Genomic DNA, 25943 nt, shown 5'->3' with positions numbered 1-25943 from the left:
ATGATATTGGAGCCCCACCCCTCTTTTTTTCCACAGGAGAGCTCCTGTGATTAGTCTTCTAAGAAACACACATTAGGAAATACTGAATTATAACGAGGTGGCCCTAGAAAATTGATGTATTTATATTTATTAACACTTTTTAAATATATATAAAATAACAGTGCAGTGCCTTGATTCTTTATAAGGTAAGGATTTAGTCACATACTGTGTCTAGTGTTATAGAATTGGGCAAGTTGAATTTTGGTCTCAATTTCTATTGACTCCTTTAATTGTGTTTCCCTTTTTATGTCTCTTCTGGGAATTTTAACCCAGAATACCCAGATCACTGGACTAATTCAACCAATAAGTACTTATTACCAAAGTCTTATGAACTCAGTCTTGTGATAAGATTTTATTTCCCCATGATTTCTCCTCCGTACAATTAATCATTTCCTCATCTGTTCCCAGACCAATTTATACATATATCCTATTATAATATTGGTAGTTATTTTGCTTACATATCTCCAATTATTTATTAATTCAGCAAATAATCTTAACAGGTACTACTCAAACTATTGGGGATCCAATGAGTAAAGTAGACCTCATCCCTGCCTTCACTGAATTTACACTACATAGGAGTCAGTCTTTCATAATTTCAAACTGTGATAAGTGACCTAAAAGAAAAATAAATGATGCTAGAATGATTTATATCAAGGGCAGTGATCTAGTCTGGAGGGTGAGGGAAGACTAGAGGAAGGGAAGAAGTGAAATTAAAGAAATAAACTTTGAATTAAAGTTTGAAAATGGATAATACCTAAAATAAGTCAAATAAAAGGGCTAGATGTGGTTTTCAGTACTGACTGCACATTCTAATCATCTGGGGATCTCTTAATCTATTAATGACAAATCCCATCATAATAGGAATCAATTGAATATCATGACAGTAGTGGGAGGAAGGACACTGGCATTTTTTAGTACCAGAATAAAAGGGTACTAGATGAGTATGGAAAGAATCATGAGGGCTAAATAATTATGCCTAGTAGAGTAAGACTTCTGATGATTTTCTTAAGAAAAATGAGAAACTATTGAATAATTTTAAGCAGGGCAGGATCATGACCCTATTTGTTTTCTAAGAAGATACCTTAGAATCCTCAAAAGAGGATAGATTTAAAGAGCAGGACTGGATGCACAGATATCATGGATGGCATTAGAGAGGGAGAGAAAGATATAGATTTGATAAATATTTAAGTTAAATTGTAGAAACTTGGTGATTTGGTTACAATAGGAAAAGAAAGGAAGATCTCAAGGATAATTTAGGATTGTGGCTTGAGCAATTTCTTTATTCATTCAAGGAGCATTAATGAAGTACCTATTATATGCTACATTCTGGGGATAAATGGGAATTAAGATAAAAATGGGCAATGTTCTCATGGGAAGAGAGAAGCAATAAATAGACAAGAAAAAATGCATAATGAGGAATGCCATGCAATTATTAAAACAGAATAATGTATTAAAAATTTTTTAAAGCTTTATTTTAGAGAGAGAGAGCTAGCACGTGTTCACACGTGTGGGGTGAGGGGCAGAGGGAGAGGGAGGGAGAGAATCTCAGGCAGACTCCCCGCTGAGCATGCAGTCTAACAAGGGGCTTGACTTATACCCATGGAGATCATGATCTGAGCCGAGATCAAGAGTCAGATGCTTAACCAACTGAGCCGCGCAGGTGCCCCTAAAACAGAATAACTTATATGGGGAATGTGGCTAGGTAGTTATGTTAGCATGTGTGATCTGAAAGAAAGTGATGTAAAGGAAAAGGAGTCCATCATGGGAAGATAAAGGGACAGAATACTATTGGCAGAAGGAAGAGCCGGTAGAAAACTACTTTTGACAAGAAGAGAGCTAATTTGGGGAGAAAGTGGGATGAAATTATGGAAATAAAGATCATAAGCTAGTAATTGAGGGACCTTTGAGAAATACAAGTAGAAAATGTTTGAAATTTGTGTTAGAGCCCAATGAGGAGTGTGAACTGAGGGTAAGTGCTTTAGTCTTTAGAATATAGATGGTAATATAAGCCATGTATTAGGATGAAACCACTAGAGAAAAGAAAAGAAAATGAATCTAAGAGTGAGCTTGTAAAAGGTAGAAGAGAGTAGACATTTGAAGGATTTGGAGGTAGGTGGAAGAGGCAGAGGAAGAGTCTCAGGGAAAAGTGGTTAACAGGGTAAAATACTGCTGAGCAGACCAGTAAGATAAGAAGGAGGCCTGTTCCATTGGAGGTTGTAGAAATCTTTGGTGAAAGCAGTGAGAATCATCTCTCTGAAGAGATGGATGTGCAAGCAAGATGGACATGGGTTGAAGAGTGACGAGGGAGTGGAAAAGCAAAAGCGACAGCAAATGTCATCAGCACCCTGTGCGTGGGAGGATGAAGAGCAATAGCCAGAGAGGGGAAAGAGCTCTCATGAGGTTTCACTTCTCTCTTTCTTTCTTCTTATATGAGATGCTTAAATGATGATGGGGAAGATCCAGAAAAGAAGGGTGAAGGGAGGGAGGGAAGGGGAAGGAAAAGAAAGGGTTTGTGATACAAGAACAGAGAAAAGGAAATTGTGAACACGTCAGCAAGTATCCGACTTGTTAGCTGAAAAATAGGAATATCCCTTAGGGAACAAGTCCCTAGTTTTTAAATTTACATTCACCAGAGCTAAGCACTGAGTCTGGCAGAGAGCAGGTTTCAAATCCTCATTATATCACATGTTCATATGGACAATTTCTAGATGATCACATCATCAGTAGATAGTGGTTCATATTGGAAAGCCATATGAATGAATAGGTAGATGATCTGTTACTGTGTTTGTGTTCCAAGTACATTTCCAGATCATATGAGCAATTTGTCTTCTTCTTAGACTTACTCTCGTGAGCTACCACATTCTGTTTTCTTTCAGCTCTCTGCCACCAGCTCACAGAGATTGACTTTGTAAAAACTCAATTTTTAAATTTCCTCTTCTCTCAAGAGTGAATGTTCTACTTCTTGGGAATTTGGGATGGAATAATTAAATAATAATGTGAAATGTGAAGGCGGTGGGTGTTTTGTTCCCTCCGAAAAGCCTGCCTTCATCAGAGCTAACAGAATAGCGCCAGATTGGGAGCTTTTGATTCCAAGGGAGAAAGTAATCTTTTTCTCTGGCAACACCATCCCTTCACCAACCCCCTGCTCAGTAGCTGCGAGAAAATGAAACTACTTTTGTTTTGTTTTAAGTAGAGGTATAACAAAAGAGAAATTAAGTTGAGGAAGTTATAAAAGAAGACAGTTCATGCTGCTTGAAAAAGATCTATATATATTTAAAGTTAAGACATACAAAATTAGAAATGTTCTAGCTGTATGTGCTCTTAGCTTGACATTTCACTCCTTGATGGTAGAATTAATGTAGAAATCTCTTTTATTTAAGTGCATTAGATATTTTCACATCTTAAAGGTTGACAGGATTGAATTAATAATCAGTACTATGCCAGCTATTCATGATGCTAATTTGAATTTTGACATAGCACCTCTTACAGAATAATTCTGGTTTATTTGCATTCTTGTTTCCATCATCTCTTGGTGAGGTACAAATTACATAGAACATGTAGTTAAAATAAGTTAACTTACTCATTCATCCATTCAACAAATGTTTAGTGAGTGACTACTGTGTGCCCAGCATAGAACTCGGTGCTTGGTATACAAAAATAAATAAAAGCCGTGGCTTTTTTATTCTTTCATGGCACTTACATAAATAAATAGATTCACTTATTAGAAGATAATAAATACTACAGGGAAAAGAATAGACATGGTGAGAAAGATGGGGCAAGGACAGGCAAGTCGTAGCAAGTGACCAAAGGATAAGAAGTAGAATGAGTGAGGGGTAAAGTAGTAGGAGAGGGTGGTTAGCAAGATATTGAGCTTGAGATTGTGTAGGTCACTGAAAAACACTTTGGCTTTCACTTTGAATGCAATAGGGTTCTGAGAAGTCATATGATCTGAGTTCTATTTTAAAGAATCACTCTGGCCATTATGCTATGAATAGATTATTGGGGGCAAGAATGTGAGCAAAGGCTTTGTTGGACAGCACGGTAGGAATCTAGGCCAGAGATGATGATGGCTTAGACCAGGGTGGGAGCTGTGCGGAAGTGGGGAGTGATCAACTCTGATTGTACATACTGTAAGATAAAACAAATCAGGACCCATCTGGTAGTATGAAACCCAAGCTCTCTGGCTGTGGAAGTTAAACCTTCCAAGACCTCTCCCAAAACATGTGTCACTCACACCTTCTTCATGTTACAACTGTACTCCAGAAACCAACATGCCTAAGCCTCAGTAACCATGATGATCTGAGGGAAAATGAGATCTCTATTTACAGTGGAATAAGGTCCAGCTCCTGAGAGACTGTTCTTTGTCCCAGGAGCTGTCTGTTCCACCATAGAGATCGCTGCTTTCAAACTCACATGGAACCATTGGAGGGAATGCGATGTTCAAACTTCAGTGCATTTCTCAAAGGCTTGTTATTCAGTCTTAAACCATTCTACATGTAGAATGTGTCAGTCTGGTATAGATTGGTTTTTGTCTGTGTCTAGACTCATTCATTTTCATAGAGGCCTCTCTTCCAGATTCTGAGGAAAACGAATACTAGATTATGTTTTCTGTAATCCTGAGGGTATCATTTTCTCTCTCTTTATAACTGCTGAAAAAGAGCCCACCTCTCCCTAGGAGCAAGCAATAACATACAGGTATAGGACAATTTAAATACATGTAAAGGAAGAGACACCTCCCAAAGAGACTACAGTCTGTAGAAATACAGTTTTATTACAATTTATATCCAGTTTATATTACCAGAAAAATACTTAATTCTTCAGTCACTCCATTCAAGTCACTCTAGAGTTTTCCCCAAATATAGGTTGTTACTGGTTTTATACTTGTATAACTCAAAAGTCCTATTATTGAAGGCTTATACAACCAAGGAATAAAGATGAATCTGGTAGCTAATTACTGAGAAAAAAGACAAAGAGAGTGAGAGAGAAGGATTCTAGTGAAGTTTTGAAATTAGCCATTATTTAGGCTCGCATCTGATTGAAGAAGCATGCTCTTGACAGAGAATGAACGATTCTGGATATCCTGTTATACTTGAGTAGTTTATATATCCAGTCTCTCATAACACTCCTAACAGCTCTGTGAGTTAAGATCACTGTCTCCATTTCTCAGGAGAGAGAGCAGGATTGGAGAGGTTAGGTAATTTCCCCAAGCTCACAAAACTAAGTACATGGTAAAGATGGAATTTGTACTTAAATTTTTGTGATTCCACACTTCATGTTCTGTCTACCATACCATGTGATTTCTTCTAAGTAGGCAGTTAGGATTGAAGAAATTTAAATTGTGCTTGGTAAGCAAAAAGGCAAGTTAGTGTAACACCAGCAGCCAACACCATAATTTCAAAAGAAGGATCTTTGTTATCAATTTGAATATAAGAACTTTTGTATGGCTAAAGCAGGAAAAACTATAATAAACCATGAAATTCTTCTTTCACTTGCCTCAGTGAAGGAGTCATTTAAATGCCTATGCTTTTTATGCTTTAGAAAGATTTTCTTGATTCTATCACTCCTACACAGAAACCTTTCTTTTCTTTCTTTTTTTTTTTTTTGTTTTATTAAATTCAATTTAGTTAACATATAGTGTAGTACTAGTTTCAGGGGTAGAATTCAGTAATTCATTAGTTGCATATAACACCCAGTGCTCATTACATCAAATGCCCTCCTTAATGCCCATCATCCAATTACCCCATCCCCCCACCCACCTCCCCTCCAGCAACCCTCCGTTTGTTCCCTATAGTTAAGAGTCTCTTTTGGTTTGCCTCCCTTTCTATTTTTATCTTATTATATTTTTCCTTCCCTTGCCCGATGTTCATCTGTTTTGTTTCTTCAATTCCACATGTGAGTGAAATCATATGGTATTTGTCTTTCTCTGACTGATTTATTTCACTTAGCATAATACCCTCCAGTTCCATCCATGTCATTGCAAATGGCAAGATTTCATTCTTTGTGATGCCTGGGTAGTATTCTATGTGTATATATATACCGCATCTTCTTTATCCATTCGTCTTTCGATGGACATCTGGGCTCTTTCCATAGTTTGGCTATTGTGGACATTGCTGCTATAAACATTGGGGTGCATGTGCCCCTTCAAATCACTATTTTTGTATCCTTTGGATAAATACCTAGTGGCTGCACAGAAACCTACAGCCAAGTCTGTAATAGTTGCTAAGAGGAAGCCAGAGATAACATTATAATTTTTCTCCTTTTCCTTTCTAGCTAGGTAAAAAACAAATAGTTGTTTAAATGAATTAATCTCATTTTAAAAAATTCTACACATTATTTTCTCAATCACAGCTGATATGTATGACCTTGGTCTAAATTCAAAGGCCTGTTGATATTTAACACATACTATGTCTTCTTCTGCCATTGTCAATTTTATTCCCACATTCTTTTTTTTTTTTTTAAAGATTTTATTTATTTATTTGAGAGAGAGCGAATGAGAGAAAGCACATGAGAGGGGGGAGGGTCAGAGGGAGAAGCAGACTCCCCGCCGAGCAGGGAGCCCGATGCGGGACTCGATCCCGGGACTCCAGGATCATGACCTGAGCCGAAGGCAGTCGCTTAACTAACTGAGCCACCCAGGCGCCCTTATTCCCACATTCTTTACCTGTAATTTAAAACAAGCATATTTGAAGTAGGAAAGCTCTCTGGAAATTACTTATGTGAAAACATCTTTTGCTATTTTTCCCATGACGACTTGCAAAATAGAGGTACCTCAATAAACTATCAGGAAGAAAATAACCCATGGTCCAAATTTTTGAAAATTTAGTTTACTTTTCTCACCTTCTTGGATATTTTTAGCAAGTATACACATATTAAAGTGTCTCATAAGTTCTCTAGTGAGAAACTCAAAATTTTTTGACCATGGAATATCTTGCCTCTTTTTTCATAGTACTCCGTGGAATAAACTTTAGCAAATGCTGGTCTGTGGAAGTGCCTGTCCTATGGCAATGATTCCCTCTATATCTGAGTATCAGCCAGATGATTGCCCCATGGTTTTCTAATAATACTGTTCTAAAATATTGGCGATACAAATTTGAAATATTGTTCTGGCAAACTTATGAAATGAGCCACACCTAAAATATAGGGCTTTATGAATGTATGGATATAAAACTGTACAGTTTAATTATAAAATGCATGTGATTTTAAATTAAAATGATAAATTTCTTCCATACTTTTGAGCTTTTAGGATGGTTATGTTTTTCGAGAAGTTCCATCTAGCTGAAATTTAAATGAACAATGCCAACCAAATGCAGTCCAGCTGTGTCTAACCTGGCAGGCCTGCCTAAGTGGAAGCAAACCAGAGTTGTTCCTTTATGTATGTTCAGCATCTCTAATCACTTGAAGGATAAGGTCTGTGGAATTCACTGCTAGAATAGTCACGAACAACCTCCTTGCTGTGTGGGCCTCAGATAGTACAGGAACTTGAGAAAATAATTGCCTAGGCTTTTGAAAAAATAGAATATGACCATGATTGATATGTAATGCCAAACTAGTCAATTATTTAGTTACCTATTTTAGACTAGTGGACCACATCTAAGAATCCTAATAATTATCTGGTTCAAAAGTGCAGCTGATTCTCTGTTAGTAATATGAACAAAATATTCAGAACAATGGAATCCAATTCTGGGAATTCTTAAGAATTAGAATTTTATTAAAAGCCCCATTAATTTATTTATAATTATTTATAAATTATTTATAATTTTGATGCACACTTAACTCTGCTTAAAAACCTTTTGTGTGGATCAAAGACACTTAAATTCTTCTGGACTAAAAGGTTAAAGTAAGTGTGCAAATTTAACAGCTCTGTAAGGTCAAGGACCTGTATGATTTATAATCCATTTTTTCCCAGGATTTTCGTAGGACCTAGCAGGTAGTAATTACTCAATAAAATATGCTAGAAGAATAAGTGAATGAATCAATGAATGACTAGTGGCAACTGTCAGTGTTTTCTGTTCCCTCTGAGCAGGATCATGATAAAGTTTCCAACAAGAATAACTTCAGATTCCTAACTGGTTCATGATTTTTCTGGTTGGGCATTCTGGATCTTGATAACAATCAATATAAGAAAAATTATTCTTATATTCAATGGCATCGTTACATTTTTATGAAGGTTTTTCTGTATTAAGAATTTTTATTCATATAAATCCCCCTTAAATTTGTGACAATGATTTACGTGGAGACAAGGTGACAGTGTTTTTTCTTTTCAAATCAAATTGTGACACAATATCATCAGCTCTGATTCTAAATAATGGTGACTGCCTTTCTATCCTTCGCAGCCAGCTGTTGCAAACCCTGATATCATGTTTATTAAAATTCATATTCCATGGGACACACTGTGCAAGTATGCGGAAAGGCTAAATATCAGGATGCCCTTCAGGTACTTTCAAATTTTACTTCATTCTATCTCAATGTATATTAAGATGAGTGTTTTTTGCAAAACTTTAGAACAACAAATGTAACTCTTTCTACAGAGCTTTTTCTTCCAAATGTTAGAATATCTTGGACACTTTTTTTCCCTTCTAATATGTTTGTCAAATGTGATAAAACTTATGGTCCCTTGGATGTTTTATAACATTTCTAGGTAGACTGGCCTAGAGGGAGGGAAAAATGGTTGTTTTCAGAATTTAACTTATAGTTTCCAAGATCAGTCTCAGTTCTTATTTCATATGGGTGGGTAAAAACTCTTACTGTTTTTGTGGAAGGCAGGAAGTGTGTGTAGCATCCATTTGTAAACAAATAGAGTGTTTCTCTTGGTATAGCAGTTAGCAAGAATCATTACTTGTAGTTCAACCGCATAATCTCTTAGTTCTGTCCTCAGTCCCAGAGGATACTTGGGAATGGGAGGCCTGCTCCATTCAAAGATTTTTCCATTCTTCCTACAGGCAAACGAAGTCTGAATAGACCTGAGCTTCCCTATATTGTGTATCTTGTGTTATATGCAGAATGTATCACTTCCTCCATGTGAAATTCAATAATGTTCCCACTATGTGCAAAGATACTATGCTTCTTTAGAGCTCAATGTGCTTCATCAGCAGATAAGAGCGTTTAAAAAGAGTAACAAGATACCAAGTAAAAGAGCCTCTAGATAATGAATATGAATGAACAGTAAGAGTACAATTCAAAAATACAGAGAAACATCTCAGACCTGGTAGCATGGAAGAGGCCAATTCTAGTAAGAGTGCTGACAAGTCTTATGGTTCCATGGCTTTCAAAATAAAATATGAGATAGCTGTCCCATCTTTTTAGTCATTTGAAACACCTCAGGCTTTGAAAGATGCAAACATAGCCATTGTCCACAAAACAGAAATTGATTAAACATTGGCAGCTACTGAGGAATCTTACTGACAATATTAGAATTGGGTACCTAATTGGTTCATATTCAAACTTACCTAAGAGTTTAAAAATTCTCTTTAAAAATGATATTTAAGAGATAAGCAAATAATACCTCAAAAAGCTTGGCAAAGAATAATAATAATAACAAATTGTAAAGCAAAAGATGATAAGGGAAAGAAAAGTCTAATTTCTACAACATCTTATACAAATGATAGTTACCTAAGAGAACCTGAAGTCTGTAGGTTTCTATAAAAGTTGGTTCCTGAAAGAAACAAATAAGGGCCTATGAGATGTTATTTGTGTTATGATTAGCTAGCGTGAGGTCTGCAAAGGACTGCTTTCAGTTCAAGTCATTGTACTGAGCTAATCTGGAGAGTACAGCTTGGTAAGTATATATTTGTCCTACTCTACATTTCTTAACTTCTGACGAATTCTTCCCTTTTGACACTATGTCACTTTCTAAAAAGTCTTGAAATACTTGCCTGAGACTTATTACAAGTTGATATTGGGAGAATATTTGCCATTTGCTCTATCTGATTTCTTCTTGTTTGGTTTGTACATATTCATGCTACATAAAATCATGCAGAATTAAAACAATGTGATATATTTTAACCTATGAAATTAGTAAAGAATTTTACAAATAGTTACATTCAAACATTGCACAGATATGGTAAATAATCAGATTTGTTTATTTATGGTTCAAGTTAAACTTCATAAAATATTCAGAAACTCAACTTGAAAATATTTTTTGTGAGCCTTAAAACTTTTTATACTCTCCATTTTTTATCTTAAGAATATAAATGAAAAATGTGTAAAAACATTCCCTGAAGTATTATTTACAATTGTGGAAAATGGAAATATCTTCTATATTCAACAGTAGAGGAGTAAATTAGAATACACTCTTGCAATGGAATATGATTCCATTTACAAAATGAATGGGTATAGGATTTCTTAACAATTGTAGGGAAATAGTAAATAATAAAATTTAAATTTTGTATACATTATGATTATAATTACTCACACAGTGTCATTCCAACAATATAAAATGCATAGAAATGAAATAGAAAATATAATAAACATATTTATTATATATTAATTATATGTTAACACACATAATGTAATAATATTATATATTAATTATATATTATATTAATAATTGACATATTAGTTAATATATTATAATTAATATATTTATTATTATATGTTATTATATATTTATTATATATTACTATAATAAAATATACTATGCTAAAAATGACTCCTCCTGATAGGTGAGATTGTGGGTACCTGTTATTTTATTTGTTTATATTGCAAAATCATCTACTTTTAACAAATTTGAATTTGACTACAGGATGTAAACATAGGATGAAAAGTATGACACTCAAGATGATGACCTGGTTTCTGATATCAGGATGAAATTGCTAAAAAATTTCTAAATTAATCTTAACTAATCAGGTGCCCTTATCTACCCCTTGTCCTGTGATTTCAACATTGTGTCTAAAAAGAGTTGTAATTGAATTCATGCACAAAGTAATTTCCTTGTAGATCTAAAAGGAGAAAACCCTTAGAGTCTATCACAAAGTGTCCCATTTCTGTCGGTTTCAGCATTCAGGTTGAGTTCAGACTGAGTGAACATTGCGTCAAAACATCTCATCAGAAAGGCTGCATATGTCCCCCTAACCTCCTCTGGACTTTACACAAAACAGATGTTGGCCAGGAGTCCGGAAGATTTTGTTCCTTTTGTGCTGCACAAGGAAGGATTTGACACAATTTGACCTAGATCCCAGCAAAGACTCTCGTTCTTAAGGCTGCAGTTATACTTGCACTCAGAGAAAGAATAAGTTATGAATAAAATGTCACTTAACATGTTTGCTTTACTCCAAGTATTGGACATTCAAAATTCAAAGATGTTTTTTATCAATTCACTTTCCAAATATGTTCATTCTGCCATAGTCTACAGGGAAAAAAATCTTATGAAGACAATGGCAACACAGTTTACACTGTCATACTTTTCATATAGCTCTTTTCATCATCATGTCGGATTTTACTAGTTTTTAAAAATTGAAGGTCTGTTTGGAGAACATTGACCTCCTCTCTGTCCTTGCCCTTACTCTTACCTTTTCAGATGAATTTTGAGAAACTCAATGATAGAATAATCAGTACTCTCATAACTTTAATTTTTAAAGAATCTATACTGAATTTAGTTCCTTTTGTTGTTTTCCTTAGAAGTTCCCTAAAAAACAGTTCCCTTGCCAGATTGTGAGTGTCCTCAGTTGGTGTGAATTAGAGCTTAGGTCTCCAGGCTGTGTACCATGGTGTCTTGACCTACGGTAGCTTTTGAAGAAGCTGTTCTCTTCAGAGATATTTTTTTTTTCTTTTTAAAAATGATACTCATTTTTAAAAATTTTCCTGGTACTATTGCATTTGAGAGTGCTGATACATCTAAAGAAAGAACTATGAAAACCTTGAAATGTATGCAGTTACTATCTCTTCTTGATATTGTGGCCAAAATTTCTTCTTTTTTTAAAAAAAGATTTTATTTATTCATTTGGGAGAGAGAGAGACAGGCAGAGAGAGAGCATGAGCAGGAGAGAGGGGCAGAGGCAGAGGGAGAAGCAGACTCCCTGCTGAGTTGGGAGCCTGATGTGGGGCTCGATCCCAGCACCCTGGGATCATGACCTGAGCCAAAGCCAGACACTTAACCATCTGAGCCATTCAGGTGTGCCTGAAATTTCTTATTTATAAGATGTTTTTTATTTTATTTTATTTAAGATTTATTTATTTGAGAGAGAGCGCGCATGAGCAGGCAAGGGACAGAGGGAGAGAGAAAGAATCTCAAGCAGACTCCTGGCTGAGTGCAGAGCCTGATGTGGGGCTTGATCCCAAGACCCTGAGATCATGAGCTGAGCTGAAACCAAGAGTGAGACATTTAACCAACTGCACCACTGAGGTGCCCCCTTATAACATGTTTTTTTAAAACAATGTTTACAACTGCTGCATTACTAAAACTTATGGAAAATGCCATTGAAATTCTCATGATTTAATAACATAAATATTAGAAAATAGGTAACATTTTCCAAAATGTATCAAAGGAATACTAGTTCCAGATTCTTAAGAGAAAAATATCCTATGAGCAAATATGTTTCTGAATTTCTGAGTTAAACAGTAAGTTTATTTACTGAGGTATTTTTAGAGAAGTGGTTCTCATTCTGCCTTTAGAGTGCATTACAGTTACCTGGGACGCTTAGTAAACATGAGGTTCCCGGAGCCCTCCCCTCCGGAGATTATGGCATACTAATTCTAGAACAGAAGGTATATACATTTTTAAAAAGCATCCCACAGGATTCTGATGCAGATGGTAAAGAAATATTGTCTTAGCAATTTTAATATTTTAATAATTCTGACCATTTTTATACATTTCAAGAGTTGGTTATACAAAGCACCCTTTCCATTTGATGATAGGATTTTTTTTATATTAATATGTAGGTGTTCTTGGGAAAACAGTTTGGCAAATACTGGAACACAGAGTTTTCTTGGAACATTTTCCTGATCAGTTTAAATAATAGATGTAACATTAAATCCCTAGTAACTAACTTCTCATTTATTTATAAGGTACACATGAAATTTGGCATAGCCATTGCCTCATAAAAAGAGAATGCTATACAAGCATAAATCGAGTGGCAAAGTGTTTTTATGATGGCCGATTCAGTTTCCAGTTGTCAGCTGTTATCACATTTAAGAACATATATCCTGCCTTAAAATTAAAATATACAATTACAAAGAACTTAAATAGGAAAAAACACATATCTCTTTTTAGGACAAGAGTTTTTAAAAGATTTATGCATAAAAAAGCTTACACATGCTTGGCTATCCCACATATGTATTCAGCATTGAAACCTACATATTATATTTCACAAAGAAAAACTGCAAATTTATTCAGAAAAAATTATTAGTTATAACCCTGCCATACAATAAGGAGAAATCATTGTATGAACATGAATCTTGAGCATTTTATCTAAATTCTCTGCTTAAATGTATGTGTAGAACTTTATACACCTAAATTTTCTAGCTGTTTCCTTTTATGATTATTATTCCAAAGTAAATATGGCCTGCATATTAGACCTGATGTTTCAAAAACTACCCAAGAAAATTTCAGAGGATGAAAATAGTTCAAATTTTCTTATTTTTCTCCTATCAGCAAGGACTTAGCCTGTGTCTTCCACATTCCAGAAATATTAAGTTCTGCTTTCATTATTTTTCTTTTGATTCAAAGGTGGTTCCTATTCATTCTTACCCCTTTCACAATAAAAGAGTCAAACATATTTTAAGATGATTCAGTCATCCCCTCGCTTCTCAGTTTGAGTTCCTTAATGGGATTCTTAATCTTCTCCCACAAATATTTTAAACATAGCAGATAGGGGGTGGGGGGGAGAGATTTTTAAACCATTAAGAACAATCTTTTTATCACAATTGGGATTAAACTTAGATCATGTTTTTATGCAAAGGACACTTCACTCAAAAATAAAATAACATAGAAACAGGCATCCCAACTTATGAAATAGGTAAGAGTGGAGCAGTTCTTCCTGACAAGGTGGGGACCGGGGTTCCACCCTGTGACTGCCTATCTCCCTACCCACCTATTTACAACAACCACTCAAAACTGTAAGGAAATAACGATGTGAACCACTGTTTCCAAGCCAGTGTTTCACACAGCCATGTGGTCACAAGTGCAGATGCCTGCAGGGCCAAGGGAGATAGGGAGATAGATGTTGCCTTGATGCAAGGTGTAAAATCGTAGAATCTTTTAAATGAAAAATTAGGGGAAAAGTCATCACAGGCAGTTCGCTAAGATATTGCAAAGACAGAAAGAAATCTCACCCTTTAATAGAGCCAAACAGATAAGCAATAACCAGTCTTCAAGTAAGAGGACTCAACAGCACTAACTGTCACACATAGTTCATCCTAGATTTGACTGATAATTAGTGCAGGTTAATTGGGAAAAGTGAGTCTCTTCATTTTTATTTGCTTTTATAATATTAGTCTAAAAAGTATATATATTCATCCTTTATTACTTTCCTCCTTTGTTTTTCCTTACTGTTCCCAGAATATTTCAAAGATGAAAAATGTTTATGAGAAATTTCAAACTAGCAGCAATAAAGATAAATGGAGAATAGTGTTAAATCTAAATGTCCCCTTGCTTTTCTAATATTCCTTACCATATCTATGGTTGATAATTATAACTTTTATCTCCTCTACATAACATCCCTAGATTTTTTGTGCTAAAAATTATTTTAAGCTAATTTCTACATTTGCAGCTTTAAAAAATAATACCTCATTTAGCAAATGTTTATTAAATGCAAAGTGGTCTCAGGCACTGAAGGAAATAAATGCAACTATAAATTAAACAAAGACTCATTCATTTATTCATCAGCCATCTGATCACTTACTATTTATTAAACAGTGTGCCAAGTATACAGCAGGCATACAAAGTCAAATGAAATAAAACTACTATCTTCAAGAGGCCCAATGTCCTATAGAAGATAGTCCATGATCAGTTATATAATGATGATTAAATAGTGCAAAACAGTCTGTGTAGAGGAAGTTCAGAGAGAAGATGGTTTGTATTCCAATGGGAAATGAATTATGTATGCACACAAATTTCTGTATATTTGAAAAAATGAAGGGGGAAGATATTTAAATGAGTTTAGGATAGACATGGCAAGCCTTGAAGTTCCATATTTGAATTTAGTGTTGCGGTATGGCAGAGACAACTGAAAAAATATCTTTTTTAGCAATATGACTAGTGTTTGCAATGAAATATAGTAGTTCAGGTTTTCAAGTTTTCTTTCTTTTTTTTTTTTAAAGATTTTATTTATTTATTTGAGACCGAGAGAATGAGAAAGAGCACATGAGAGGGGGGAGGGTCAGAGGGAGAAGCAGACTCCCTGCTGATCAGGGAGCCCGATGCGGGACCCCGATGCGGGACCCCGATGCGGGACTCAATCCAGGGACTCCAGGATCATGACCTGAGCCGAAGGCAGTCGCTTAACCAACTGAGCCACCCAGGCGCCCGGTTTTCAAGTTTTCTAAGTAGTTAATAACATAGTTAGGACCAAATATCGATTATCCTGATTCAGCTCTGCTTTCTAGATGCCACAGAGGGAAGAATTTACTGATCCTCTGAAATAGGTTTTGGTGGGCAGGGATAAAAAGGCATTTTTGAAGACCTAGACCATGAGATTTCTGAGCTCCAAAGTGAGGCTATGGTACAAATCTTTTAGGAGATGAGTTAACCTCTGTCACGAACTTCTAGAGTCTCTAAAATCAGACATGCTTCACACCTACTTAAAACACTCAATGTTTTTCATCCATTGTTTTTCATCCAAAAACCTTAGAGTCAGTGGTAAGACCCCTCATTATCTGCGCCTTGTTCATCATCCCTGCCAGCTTTTTTATCACTATACTCAACTTGCAACTTATACTCCAGAGACTACCAAAGTAGTTGCAGTTTCCTGAATCTTTAAATATTTGGTGTTGCTCCTATAGCCATTTCATATGCTGCTACCTCTGTCAAGAATACCATGTCCTAAGTACTTTATTCAGAGGACGATTCCCACTCATGCCTCAAGATTCAACACAGATAATACATGCTCTGGGAAGTTTTTCCTGACTCCTTTCTCCTTCGTGTACAAAAACTAATTGAGATCCCTTCCTAGGTACTTCCATAGCACTCTCTGTTTTCCTGCATTATCACAATTTATTATAACCATCACTTGTCTCCTCAACTATAAAGGAAGCTCTTTGAGGGTAGATGCCCTCTTTTTCTCTACATTTTTAATGGTTATACCTTAACATAGCTCGCAGAATAACTATTTATTATATATGTGTTTAGATGGATAGAAATATAAATGGGTGGATGGGTGGATGGATGGATGGATGACTTCATATAAGCAAATGATCTGTTAATATGCATTGGGTAGCAGAAGACAGACTCAAAAATGGAATTAAAAATCAACTATTCAAAAGTGATCTATTGATTTATCAAAGTTTTTTGTTATTAGTAACTTCAAGTCTGAAATTAAGACAATGTACATTCAGAATTCTTACTATTATATTGGCTTATTTCATGTCTTTCTTAGGTGTGTGGAAGTTGGAGGGTTAATATACTCAATATGATCAAATGTTGTCACTCACTGGTTTCTCTTTTTTCACATGACTGTCTTCATCTGTTTCTATTATTTTTCAGGAAAAAATGCTATTACACTGACCGAAGGAACAAATCAATGGGCAGGTCAGTGGGTGATGCGTAATTTGTTTACAACTGATTCGTCATTTGGGAAAAAGAAATAAAAAGAAACATTCGATTGCCCATATCAGCAGTTGTAAATTTTAGGAAGAAAAACTTTGTTGATTTGTTCAAAGATTTCCAAAATGACTTAAGCCAAATTTAACAATGTTTAAAATCAGATAATCTCTTTTTTTTCTATTTACCATTGCCATTCCTGCAATCTTCTTTTTTCTTTTTAAGATTTTATTTATTTATTTGTCAGGGAGAGAGAGCACAAGCAGGGGCAGAGGCAGAGACAGAGGGAGAAGCAAGCTTCCCGCTGAGCAAGGAGCCCGATGTGGGGCTCGATCCCAGGACCCAGGGATCATGACCTGAGCCAAAGGCAGATGCTTAACCGACTGAGCCACTCAAGTGTCCCTGCAATCCTTTTTTGATATAATGTTGTGACAGGAGGATTTTAATTGCAAGTTAGCATCTCAGGAGATTTTAATTTAAAAAATAGTTATAAAGTCAGGATTGATGGGCAAATGATGACCCACTAGAGTAATAGAAGAACAGACATGGCAGAAACCTTCTGGATCATTCAGTTCAAATCTCTTGTTTGACAGAGGTGGTCAAAGAGACACCAGCCTCCAGAGCGATGAAGTGGTTTACCAAAGCCACATAGCATCTTTTGAATTCCAGGCCTGCTCTCACCAGCTGAGTTGCCTGTCTTATCCTAATATTGAAAACAAACTTTTTTTCAAGAGCTTCATCTCAAAACTTCTCTTTACCTACTGTGGTAACAGTAGCTATGACAAAGGAATTTATCAAAACACAACTGTGAGACAGGAGAAGCTCTCCCACCTGAATCACCCTGGCCCTATTTTCACTGAGGAAAATGAACTTCCATTCAATGGGTGCTAAAAACAAAAGGCTTCTTATACTTGGCTCTTTTTCTGCTCATTGCAAAAGAATCAGTTAGTGAAAGCAAAATATGATAGAGTACACTCTATTGAATAATGCTGCAGGATGTTAAAGCCAGAATGACACAAAACTGGAATCATATAGTGTGAACATCAGAACATTTTAGGAAAGGATTCCATAAATCGAGTTTCTTTACCAGAGAAAGTGGCTAAATATAATTTAGAACTTTAAGAAAAATTTTCATTTTAGGAGAGGGGAATGTTCTTTTCTCTTAAACATTAAATTTAGATGTGGTGGGAACAGGTAACAAAAAAAGTAAATAATGGGGGGGTCTTGAAGTTAGAATGAATATTAAAGGAATTAGTACTTAAAAGTCTCTTTAAAATACTAAAATTATTAATGATGCTTCTCAGCCAGGTCAGATTTTTCTTTTTGTTGGGTTAACATGCTCAGATTTAAAATGAACTTTTATCATTCCCCTTGTGCATATTTGGTCCTAGTCGTATAGCAAATTTCCAAAATTATTTTTATATAATAATGTAAAAGTCATTGGAAATAAAATATATGAATTTACAACTGCAGAGGGTTTTGTTTTTCTCTGCATGTGCCTGCATTATGTTTGATGTGTTGATAAAATGTCTTTGGGTTAGGTTCAGTGTGCTCTATAGAATTAGTGAGATTTTGCTACTATATAATTAGTGGGTTTTCTGATAAACAAGCATCTTTCTTTCAGAGACTAGCAGAAGGGTAAAATCCTGTATATTAAAATAGCAACAAATTTCTATGTTATATTATGTAATTTAGCTTAGAGTGCACTTGCGTTTGGAATGCATGATAAACGTGTATACTAAATTCTAAAGAAAACATTTTTAATAGTGGAAAAAATGTGGGTTTTTTTCTATTTTGGTCAAACTTAAAAATAAACTAGAAAAATAAATACTATATTATGTATCATAATATGTTTTATTATCTTTTGTGTTTATTATTTTCTGTTTAATTTCATGAAATGAAAATTCAGTTATATGTTCCAAATAATTATTAAAATACCTTAAACATTACTACAGCCTACCTCTTTTTTTAAAAAATTTTTTATTGGTATGTTAATCACCATACATTACATCATTAGTTTTTGATGTAGTATTCCATGATTCATTGTTTGTGTCATGTCCATCAACAGATGAATGGATAAAGAAGATGTGGTATATATATACAGCCTAGCTCTTTACAATTTACTTATTACAAATAGTTTTCTTTGTTCCTTGACTTTTTGGATGCATATGGGAAGGATAACAAATACATAGGAAGGGCATTTATAAAAGTATATGACATATTAAACTGAGAAAAAGGATGTCATATTATTTGCTTGAGTTTAGGCTTTCACTTAGGGAAATGACTGATTTTGATTTTTTTTTTTTAAACTTTAACTTCGGAGAAAAAGTTTAAGTGTCCCCTGCTCCCCCCCCCCATGTGTGTGGTGACCATCATTGTTATAAAATTTTAAAAACCTAATTTATAGACAATTGGCAAGAGAGAAATGAAAATCAGTTATGTGCATTTAGATTTCACTTGTGCTTTTCCTTTCTTGAAGTGGGAAGGATGTTTATGCACAGGTATCTTGACCAGTAAAAGTTAGGTGATGAATAATGTACAGGCAATTATCCAGCTTTTGAAGATCGTCATTTCTCCTGGCAGGTTGATAGGAAATGGCTATAGTTTTATTAGTGCTGCTATTTATCATTTGTTTACAAAGCACTTTCACATTCAGCTATCAAAACATCTTCAAAATGACCCTTCGGGGAGGCAAACAAAGAGTAACTAGTTTTGCAGATCTGGGAGAATAAATGACCATTATCACCACTCTACTAACCCCATGCATCCTCCCCTCTCCCAGATTTCACAGATGGTTGGGTAGAGTTGGTGCTCCGATGAGTTCTTTTGGCCCTTTTATCCAGATTTCTTTTCAATTTCCATAGAATTCTCTGCTTCCCATTGATTTTAGCCAAGGAACTTAAAGCTCCATTAGATGTCCTTTTCACAATATGCTGTGAAACCTTGAGTCTGCAAGATGGCCAAGGTGACAAAGATTTGGTAGAGTGTAGACTGCATTAGATCATGTTGGTGACATGTTGGTGAGACTAGTAGTAGTAGACAGAGTAGTAATAACTCTCATTATTATCGTAAACATTACTGAGTGCTTGCTGGGTGCTTAGCACTGTGGATTCAGGCATTACATATTTAATTCTTGAAATATCCCTTCCTTTAAGAGCTGGGAAAATTGAATAAGAATCAAGGAAATTGAGTAATAATCTAGAACTTTGCATCCGTGATTCAAATCCAGGTCTGATCATGTTTCACTATCAGAATCATTTACTTCTTCATAGAAAGTGTATATGAAAAGTCTACATTATAATAGTTTATTTCTATAAAAAATGAGTGATGATCTGAAGGCCCTTTTATTTCATTAATGTTTTTAAAATTCACCTCCACTTCTCGTATATTTGTATTTTGTCAGAGAAAACTGTAGTTCATCATCATTTCCTAAGTGCAGTCAGAATGTATCCTTTTATTTGATCCTTCTAGCACCTAGTAAGGTAAGACAGATAGAATCACTTCCTCTCTCTAGAGGTGAAGAACCTAAAGCTCAAAGATTGAAAATGTTTGCCTCAATTTCAATAACTGGAAAATTCAGTCCTGGAAGACTCCTCCTCCACCTCCTACCCTGCTGTGTTCCTCACTGTGCCAAGTTTAAGAAGCTGGAGTAATTGCTATACAGTCCGTTCAGTGATTTATAAATATCTATGCACTAGTCGCTGAAATACGGAGATACTCTGTGATTTCAGAGGCTTTTGTTATCATGAGAAGAAGCAAAATGAACACCTCAGATATTGCCCATTTATTATTTTAGGCTAGAAAAAATACTTTGGTCCCTCTAAAACCAAAAGTGACTTGTGATCTATATGATAACCTACCTGGTAAAGGAAAGGTCCAGACTCTCCACATGCTAAACTTTACATCAATTGATTGTTATTTCAAATTATGCATAGTAATCTTACCATAATAGACTTGAGTGGAATAACTCCTAAGATATACTATTAGCTGCAGGCACATTGCTATACTGAATTTTTAAAAGTTTAAGCAGCGCTGGCCAAACAGATACTAAGACACATTGTGCTTGTCTAGGAAACTATCCTATTCTGCTACTTTGATTCTTACTATTGTGGAAGGGGCCAAAAATTGACAAAGATAGAACCTCATAAATAGTGTGTAAATATTGCAGTTTTTTTAAGTAAACACAATTATTATTACAGTTACTCAGAATTAGGTTTTCAGAATCAATCTCTGGACTCAATATCTCTTTCTTTTGCTTGTTTTTCTTTGTACAGTAAATATGGTTCCAATCAGTATATATACATAAGAACTGGGTTGTGACTGTAATCTAAAGCTGAGACCAAAGTATCATGATATAAGATTTCCTGAAACAGTATTCCTAATGTCATATATCTGGTGTCTGTACTAAACCCATTACTCAAAGTGCAGCCAGTGGATAGCAGCATGGACATCCCCTAGGAGCTGGTTAGAAATGCAGTAGGCTCACCCTGGGTCTACTTGACCCTGGGTCAAGTTTAAAATAAGACACCAGGGGCGCCGGGGTGGCTCAGTCAGTTAAGCGTCTGACTCTTGATTTCAGCTCAGGTCATGATCTCGGGGTTGTGAGATAGAGCCCAGAGTGGAGCCTGCTTGGGATTCTCTCCCTCCCTTTCCTGCTGCCCCTCCCCTCTTTTAAAAATAAATAAATAAATATTTTAAAAAATAAAATAAGACAGGAACTTTCAAATCTCCAGCTAAGTCAATTTTTTTTTTTTTTAGTGAGGAAATGGAGGCAAGAAGTTAAATAACATCTGTCCGTTCACACAGCCACTGTGGTGCCAAGCTGCCTTTGAACTCGGTTTTGCATGACACCAAAACCCTTGCTGTTTCCATCACAGCTGGGGCTCGCAGTGCTGTTGAATAAGTGTGTTGTAGACATTTATTTCCTTTCAGTCTCCACTTGTAGAGCCACATGGCTGTCGAGTTTTCAGAGAATCAGGAAATAATCTACAGCTACATACGTGGGTATACATACATCTGTGCACTCACAACTTAGATAAGTGTGTCATGTTCCTTGAATTGTTCTGTTCTTTCCTACCACCATCTTTATGTATGATGATTCTTTAACATTTTCCACAAGATTTTTCTCATAAGGATAACCTAGTTGAACCAAAAGACTTTAAATTGCAAGATTTGGTTTGTTTTGGAATTTATTTCTTTTGTGTGGGAACAAGAGAAATGCTTGTGTGTGGGTGTGAGTGTGGGTGTGTGTATGTCTTTTTGGAACTCTTTTTTCGGAATGGTATAGAAGAGAGGCATGGCTCTGGAATGCAACCTAATCTAGTTCATGTGACTTTGTTCCAGTGTACAAAATTATTTTAGGAGAATAAAAAAATGGATGTCCCAAAACCCAATGGTTCTTGACAAGTCAGCTTTTCCAAACCTGCAGGAGTCAGACTGCTATACTGGCCCCTTCAGCCGTGCACGGATTCACCAGTAAGTTCACATTTCTTTTTCTCCCACGACCTGACTTGATGCCTTTCATTATCTAGGAGTTATTGACAGAACAAAAATACCTTGGAACAGTTCCATTGTTTGCCAAATAAGTCAGAGAATGTATCATTTTATTAAAATGTTTTTTGCACTTAATTTATGAACAGTTCTCAGCGAGCATTATTAATTCCTTATCAGCTGATTTAGAGGCATTCAGGAAATGAATAATTAATTGTGAACTCATGTGGGCTGGTAGTCTAGGACCCAGTTCTTTCAAAATAATTGTTGGTGCATCCAAGTACAAAACTAAAAAGCACAATATCAGAAAGATGGAAGCTACTAAAATGGACATGTATACAAATACCATGAAACAAAGCAGAGTAAAGTCAGCCTGTTAGGAAAGACACAAATAGAATGCACATTTTTACAAGAGAGGGAGAAGCTACAGCCAGAGGAAAGGATCTAGGAAGCCTTTTTGAAGGAGATAGTCCTCTCCAGCAAGTATAAGTGTGGAGGGAGGTGAAGAGAGGTGGGGGGAGGGGGGACTAGATATCAGAGACAGAGCAAAATCCTGAGAAAAAAGAAACGTGAGATTTCAAGGTGTGATAAATTGTACAATTTGACTATCAGATGCAAAAACTCAGGCCTATAGGAAATCAGACTGAAGGAGAGGCTGAAATGCAAAAATAGAGAACCTGGAAAGAAAATAAGGAATTTAATTATGTATGTTTGCTGACACATTAATAGTAGGAGTGCTCTAAGAATCAGAGCTGTGCTTGAAAAGTCAGGTGGGAAATTGGGCAGCCGGTTAAGAGGACATTCCTCTTATAATCTAGGCAATGAGACCCGGAACAATAGGGTAGCTCAAAGCCAGAGAGAGCAGTTCAGTTAGAAAAGTTGACTGGTTCGGCAATTGTTTGAATATGGATGGTAAAAAGAAAACAAGAATCATAGAAGACCTAAAACTTCAGTACTAAGTGCCTGGAAAAAAATGGTCGATTATTACTCACAGAGATAAAGCAACTGGAAACAGGAACTGTCAGAAGTTGAGTAAGGTCCAGGATGCTTCCATTTTTTTGAGGCTTCCACCATATTACAAAATAAATGCTGAAATAGACCTCCTTTCCTGTCAGGATCACCCTTTTGCTCTTTATTCATTGGCGCTCATTAAGGTTTCTCTTTGCGACTCTTACTACTTGGGGACGGTACAGGGCATGAAGGGGAAGGAACTGTTGCTTATTATTGAGGTTTGGAAAGCAAGACAAGTTAGCTTGGAAGGCGTGGTATGGGGAAATGACATCAATTTTTAATGTGTTCTATTTGGAACTACATTGCTTAAGGTAGTACAAAATTTATGGGAGACAATGGACAATTTAATGCTGCTGTCCCCGTTTCATGCTAAACAAGAAATAAGAGGACATCTAGGCTTCCCTATAAACTGAAAGATTTTTAAATGAATGTTTGCTAATGCTTGTATTATTTATAAATGTATTTGTCTCTGCCAGTTGATTTATTTTAAGAGGATGGTTTGTCTTTTGACTTACATACTTCTCAAGTGTTAGTTTTAATGGAAAAAACAGATGGATGACTACCTAGAAACTTGTAACTGTTGCTGGACTCTGTGCTCTGCTTTGAATATTAAAACAAATCCCCTTATCTTAACAGCTTCATAATAAACAACAAGGACACATTCTTCAGCAATGCTACTCGAAGCAGGATAGTCTATCACATGCTACAGCACACGAAATATGAAAACGGAATATCAAAAGTGGGTAAGAACACTAATTAAAAATATAAAGAAGGTAGAATTTGCTGTTACTAATTATATCCGGAAATACTTATTTTCACATCTGAAGCTTTGCCTTCATGCATTAAACATGAGGATATAATGCATTGAACACAAATTCTAAGCATCCTATTTTTCAGCCTTCCAATAAAACAAAACTAAATAAAACAACAGCAACAACAAAAACTTTTTCAAGGGCATTTAACCATATGTATCAAAACGAGAACACTTCGGAATAGAAATTTTATTTTTTGGAATGTATCTCAAAGAAATAATCAAATTTTGAATAACAGTATATGTAGAAGTTTGTTCATAGTGGCTTTGTTTATAAACAAAGATTAGAATAGAATGAAATTGGAAATACTCTAACCGTCCATCACTAGGAACTAACAATAAGTTAGGCTATGCTCCATAAATGCATCCACTTAAAATTATTTGTTATTTGTTCACTCTTAACTCAAATTTACTGAACGTCTGTTGTATGCTATATATCACAAAAAAGTATACGACGCAGACCCCTTACTTGTAGAAATTGGAAATTAGTGATTAGTTCTCCATTTATTGACTTTGAAAGGTAGCCACAATGCATAATCAAGTGAAAAAAAAGACCAGATTAAAAACTATAAGTCTAATGTAATTCCATTTCCTAAACACACATTTGTAAAAAGAAAAAAATCTGGAAGAATATATATGAAACTTTCTAGAAATTGCCTCCAGAAGGTGAAATAACAGCTAATTTTTACTTTCTAGATTTCTGTGTTGTTTAAATGTATTGCAGTATGCTAGTATATGTATATTGAAAAAGAAAATTGAGAAAATTTCACCTAGAAAAATTAAATAAAATTGCAAAGTTTACATAGTGCAGAGCAGAAAACAGGTAATAAACGAGCTGGTCTTTTAATTATTAGCGTGAAAAATACAAGACAGTGAAGAAATCAAATGTTAGTTATGTCCTAAAACCTTTACAAATAAAAAGTTGATAGCCACTGGAAACTTGTACTAATTTCTACTGAATTGTATTAAAAAATAGTGCCACACTCTCTCTCTCAAATAAATAAATAAAATCTTTAAAAAAAAAAATAGTGCTACAGAAGTAAAATGACCTATGTTTCAAGTCAGCCATTTATTAAAGAGGAAAGTTCAGACTTTGGTTCTCCTCTGATTAATAATTCATTTGTTACTGAGTAGTCAAAATAGTTAATTTGGACACTAAATCCTTACAAAAAATTTTGACACTTAGTTATCTAAATGAGAAATAAAAATAGAGAAGTCCGGAATATAAAATAAAAATGTGTCTAAGTGATAGTGTTATGTACTTACATAGTCTTTAAAAATAAAAATATGACATTTCAAATGATTGTAAAGATATCATGCCCTTTGTAGAACATACAATAAACACAAAAGGTATAAAAATAAAATTTAAAAATCCCCAAACTCAGTTGTCACTCTCACAAATTAATACTGAATGTATATATAGTAAACTTGCATGATTCTAATAATGATGTGTTGAATATGATGTATATATACATGATTTTTAGAATCATGCAGTGTTTACAATTTTGTCCTTTTTAAAAAGTGTATTTTCTCAAGCCCTTTGGTATGTCTGTAAACATTGTAAATAGCTGTACAATATTCTATTATAAGCATTCATCAAATTGCAGTTATTTACCAAGTACCAAGTATAATTGATTGCACCATAATAATTAAATGATTTCCTGATTTGGGGTATACAATTATTTCTTATTCTTTATGAATATAAATAATATTGTAACAAAAATTATTCTCCAAAAGTTTCCCAATATCTAATCTTACCATGACAATATGATAATGTCCATTTCGCTACACTCAGGCTGAGATGGAGGAGATTTTAAGAAGTGTCATATATTGCTATTTATGTCTCCTTGGCTCAGTATTACTTAAAGACTTCTCAAAACCAATATCCTTTAGAGACAT

General features: G+C 35.1%; 1 protein-coding gene across 2 annotated transcripts in view; it reads left to right on the top strand.

Moving 5' to 3' along the window:
• The window catches only part of ANO3 (anoctamin 3), a 416780-nt gene that overhangs the window by 294602 nt on the left and 96235 nt on the right, over window positions 1–25943 (top strand). For both annotated transcript variants that reach the window (XM_021685869.1, XM_021685870.1), the window contains 4 exons: window positions 8373–8473; window positions 16676–16720; window positions 22076–22207; window positions 23870–23976. In XM_021685869.1, the coding sequence (XP_021541544.1) occupies window positions 8373–8473; window positions 16676–16720; window positions 22076–22207; window positions 23870–23976 (385 nt within the window). The remainder of the gene's footprint in view (window positions 1–8372; window positions 8474–16675; window positions 16721–22075; window positions 22208–23869; window positions 23977–25943) is intronic.

This window comes from Neomonachus schauinslandi, chromosome 11 (genome assembly GCF_002201575.2).
Source record: "Neomonachus schauinslandi chromosome 11, ASM220157v2, whole genome shotgun sequence".
NCBI classification, from domain to species: domain Eukaryota; kingdom Metazoa; phylum Chordata; class Mammalia; order Carnivora; family Phocidae; genus Neomonachus; species Neomonachus schauinslandi.
This window is presented reverse-complemented; position numbering and strand designations above follow the sequence as displayed.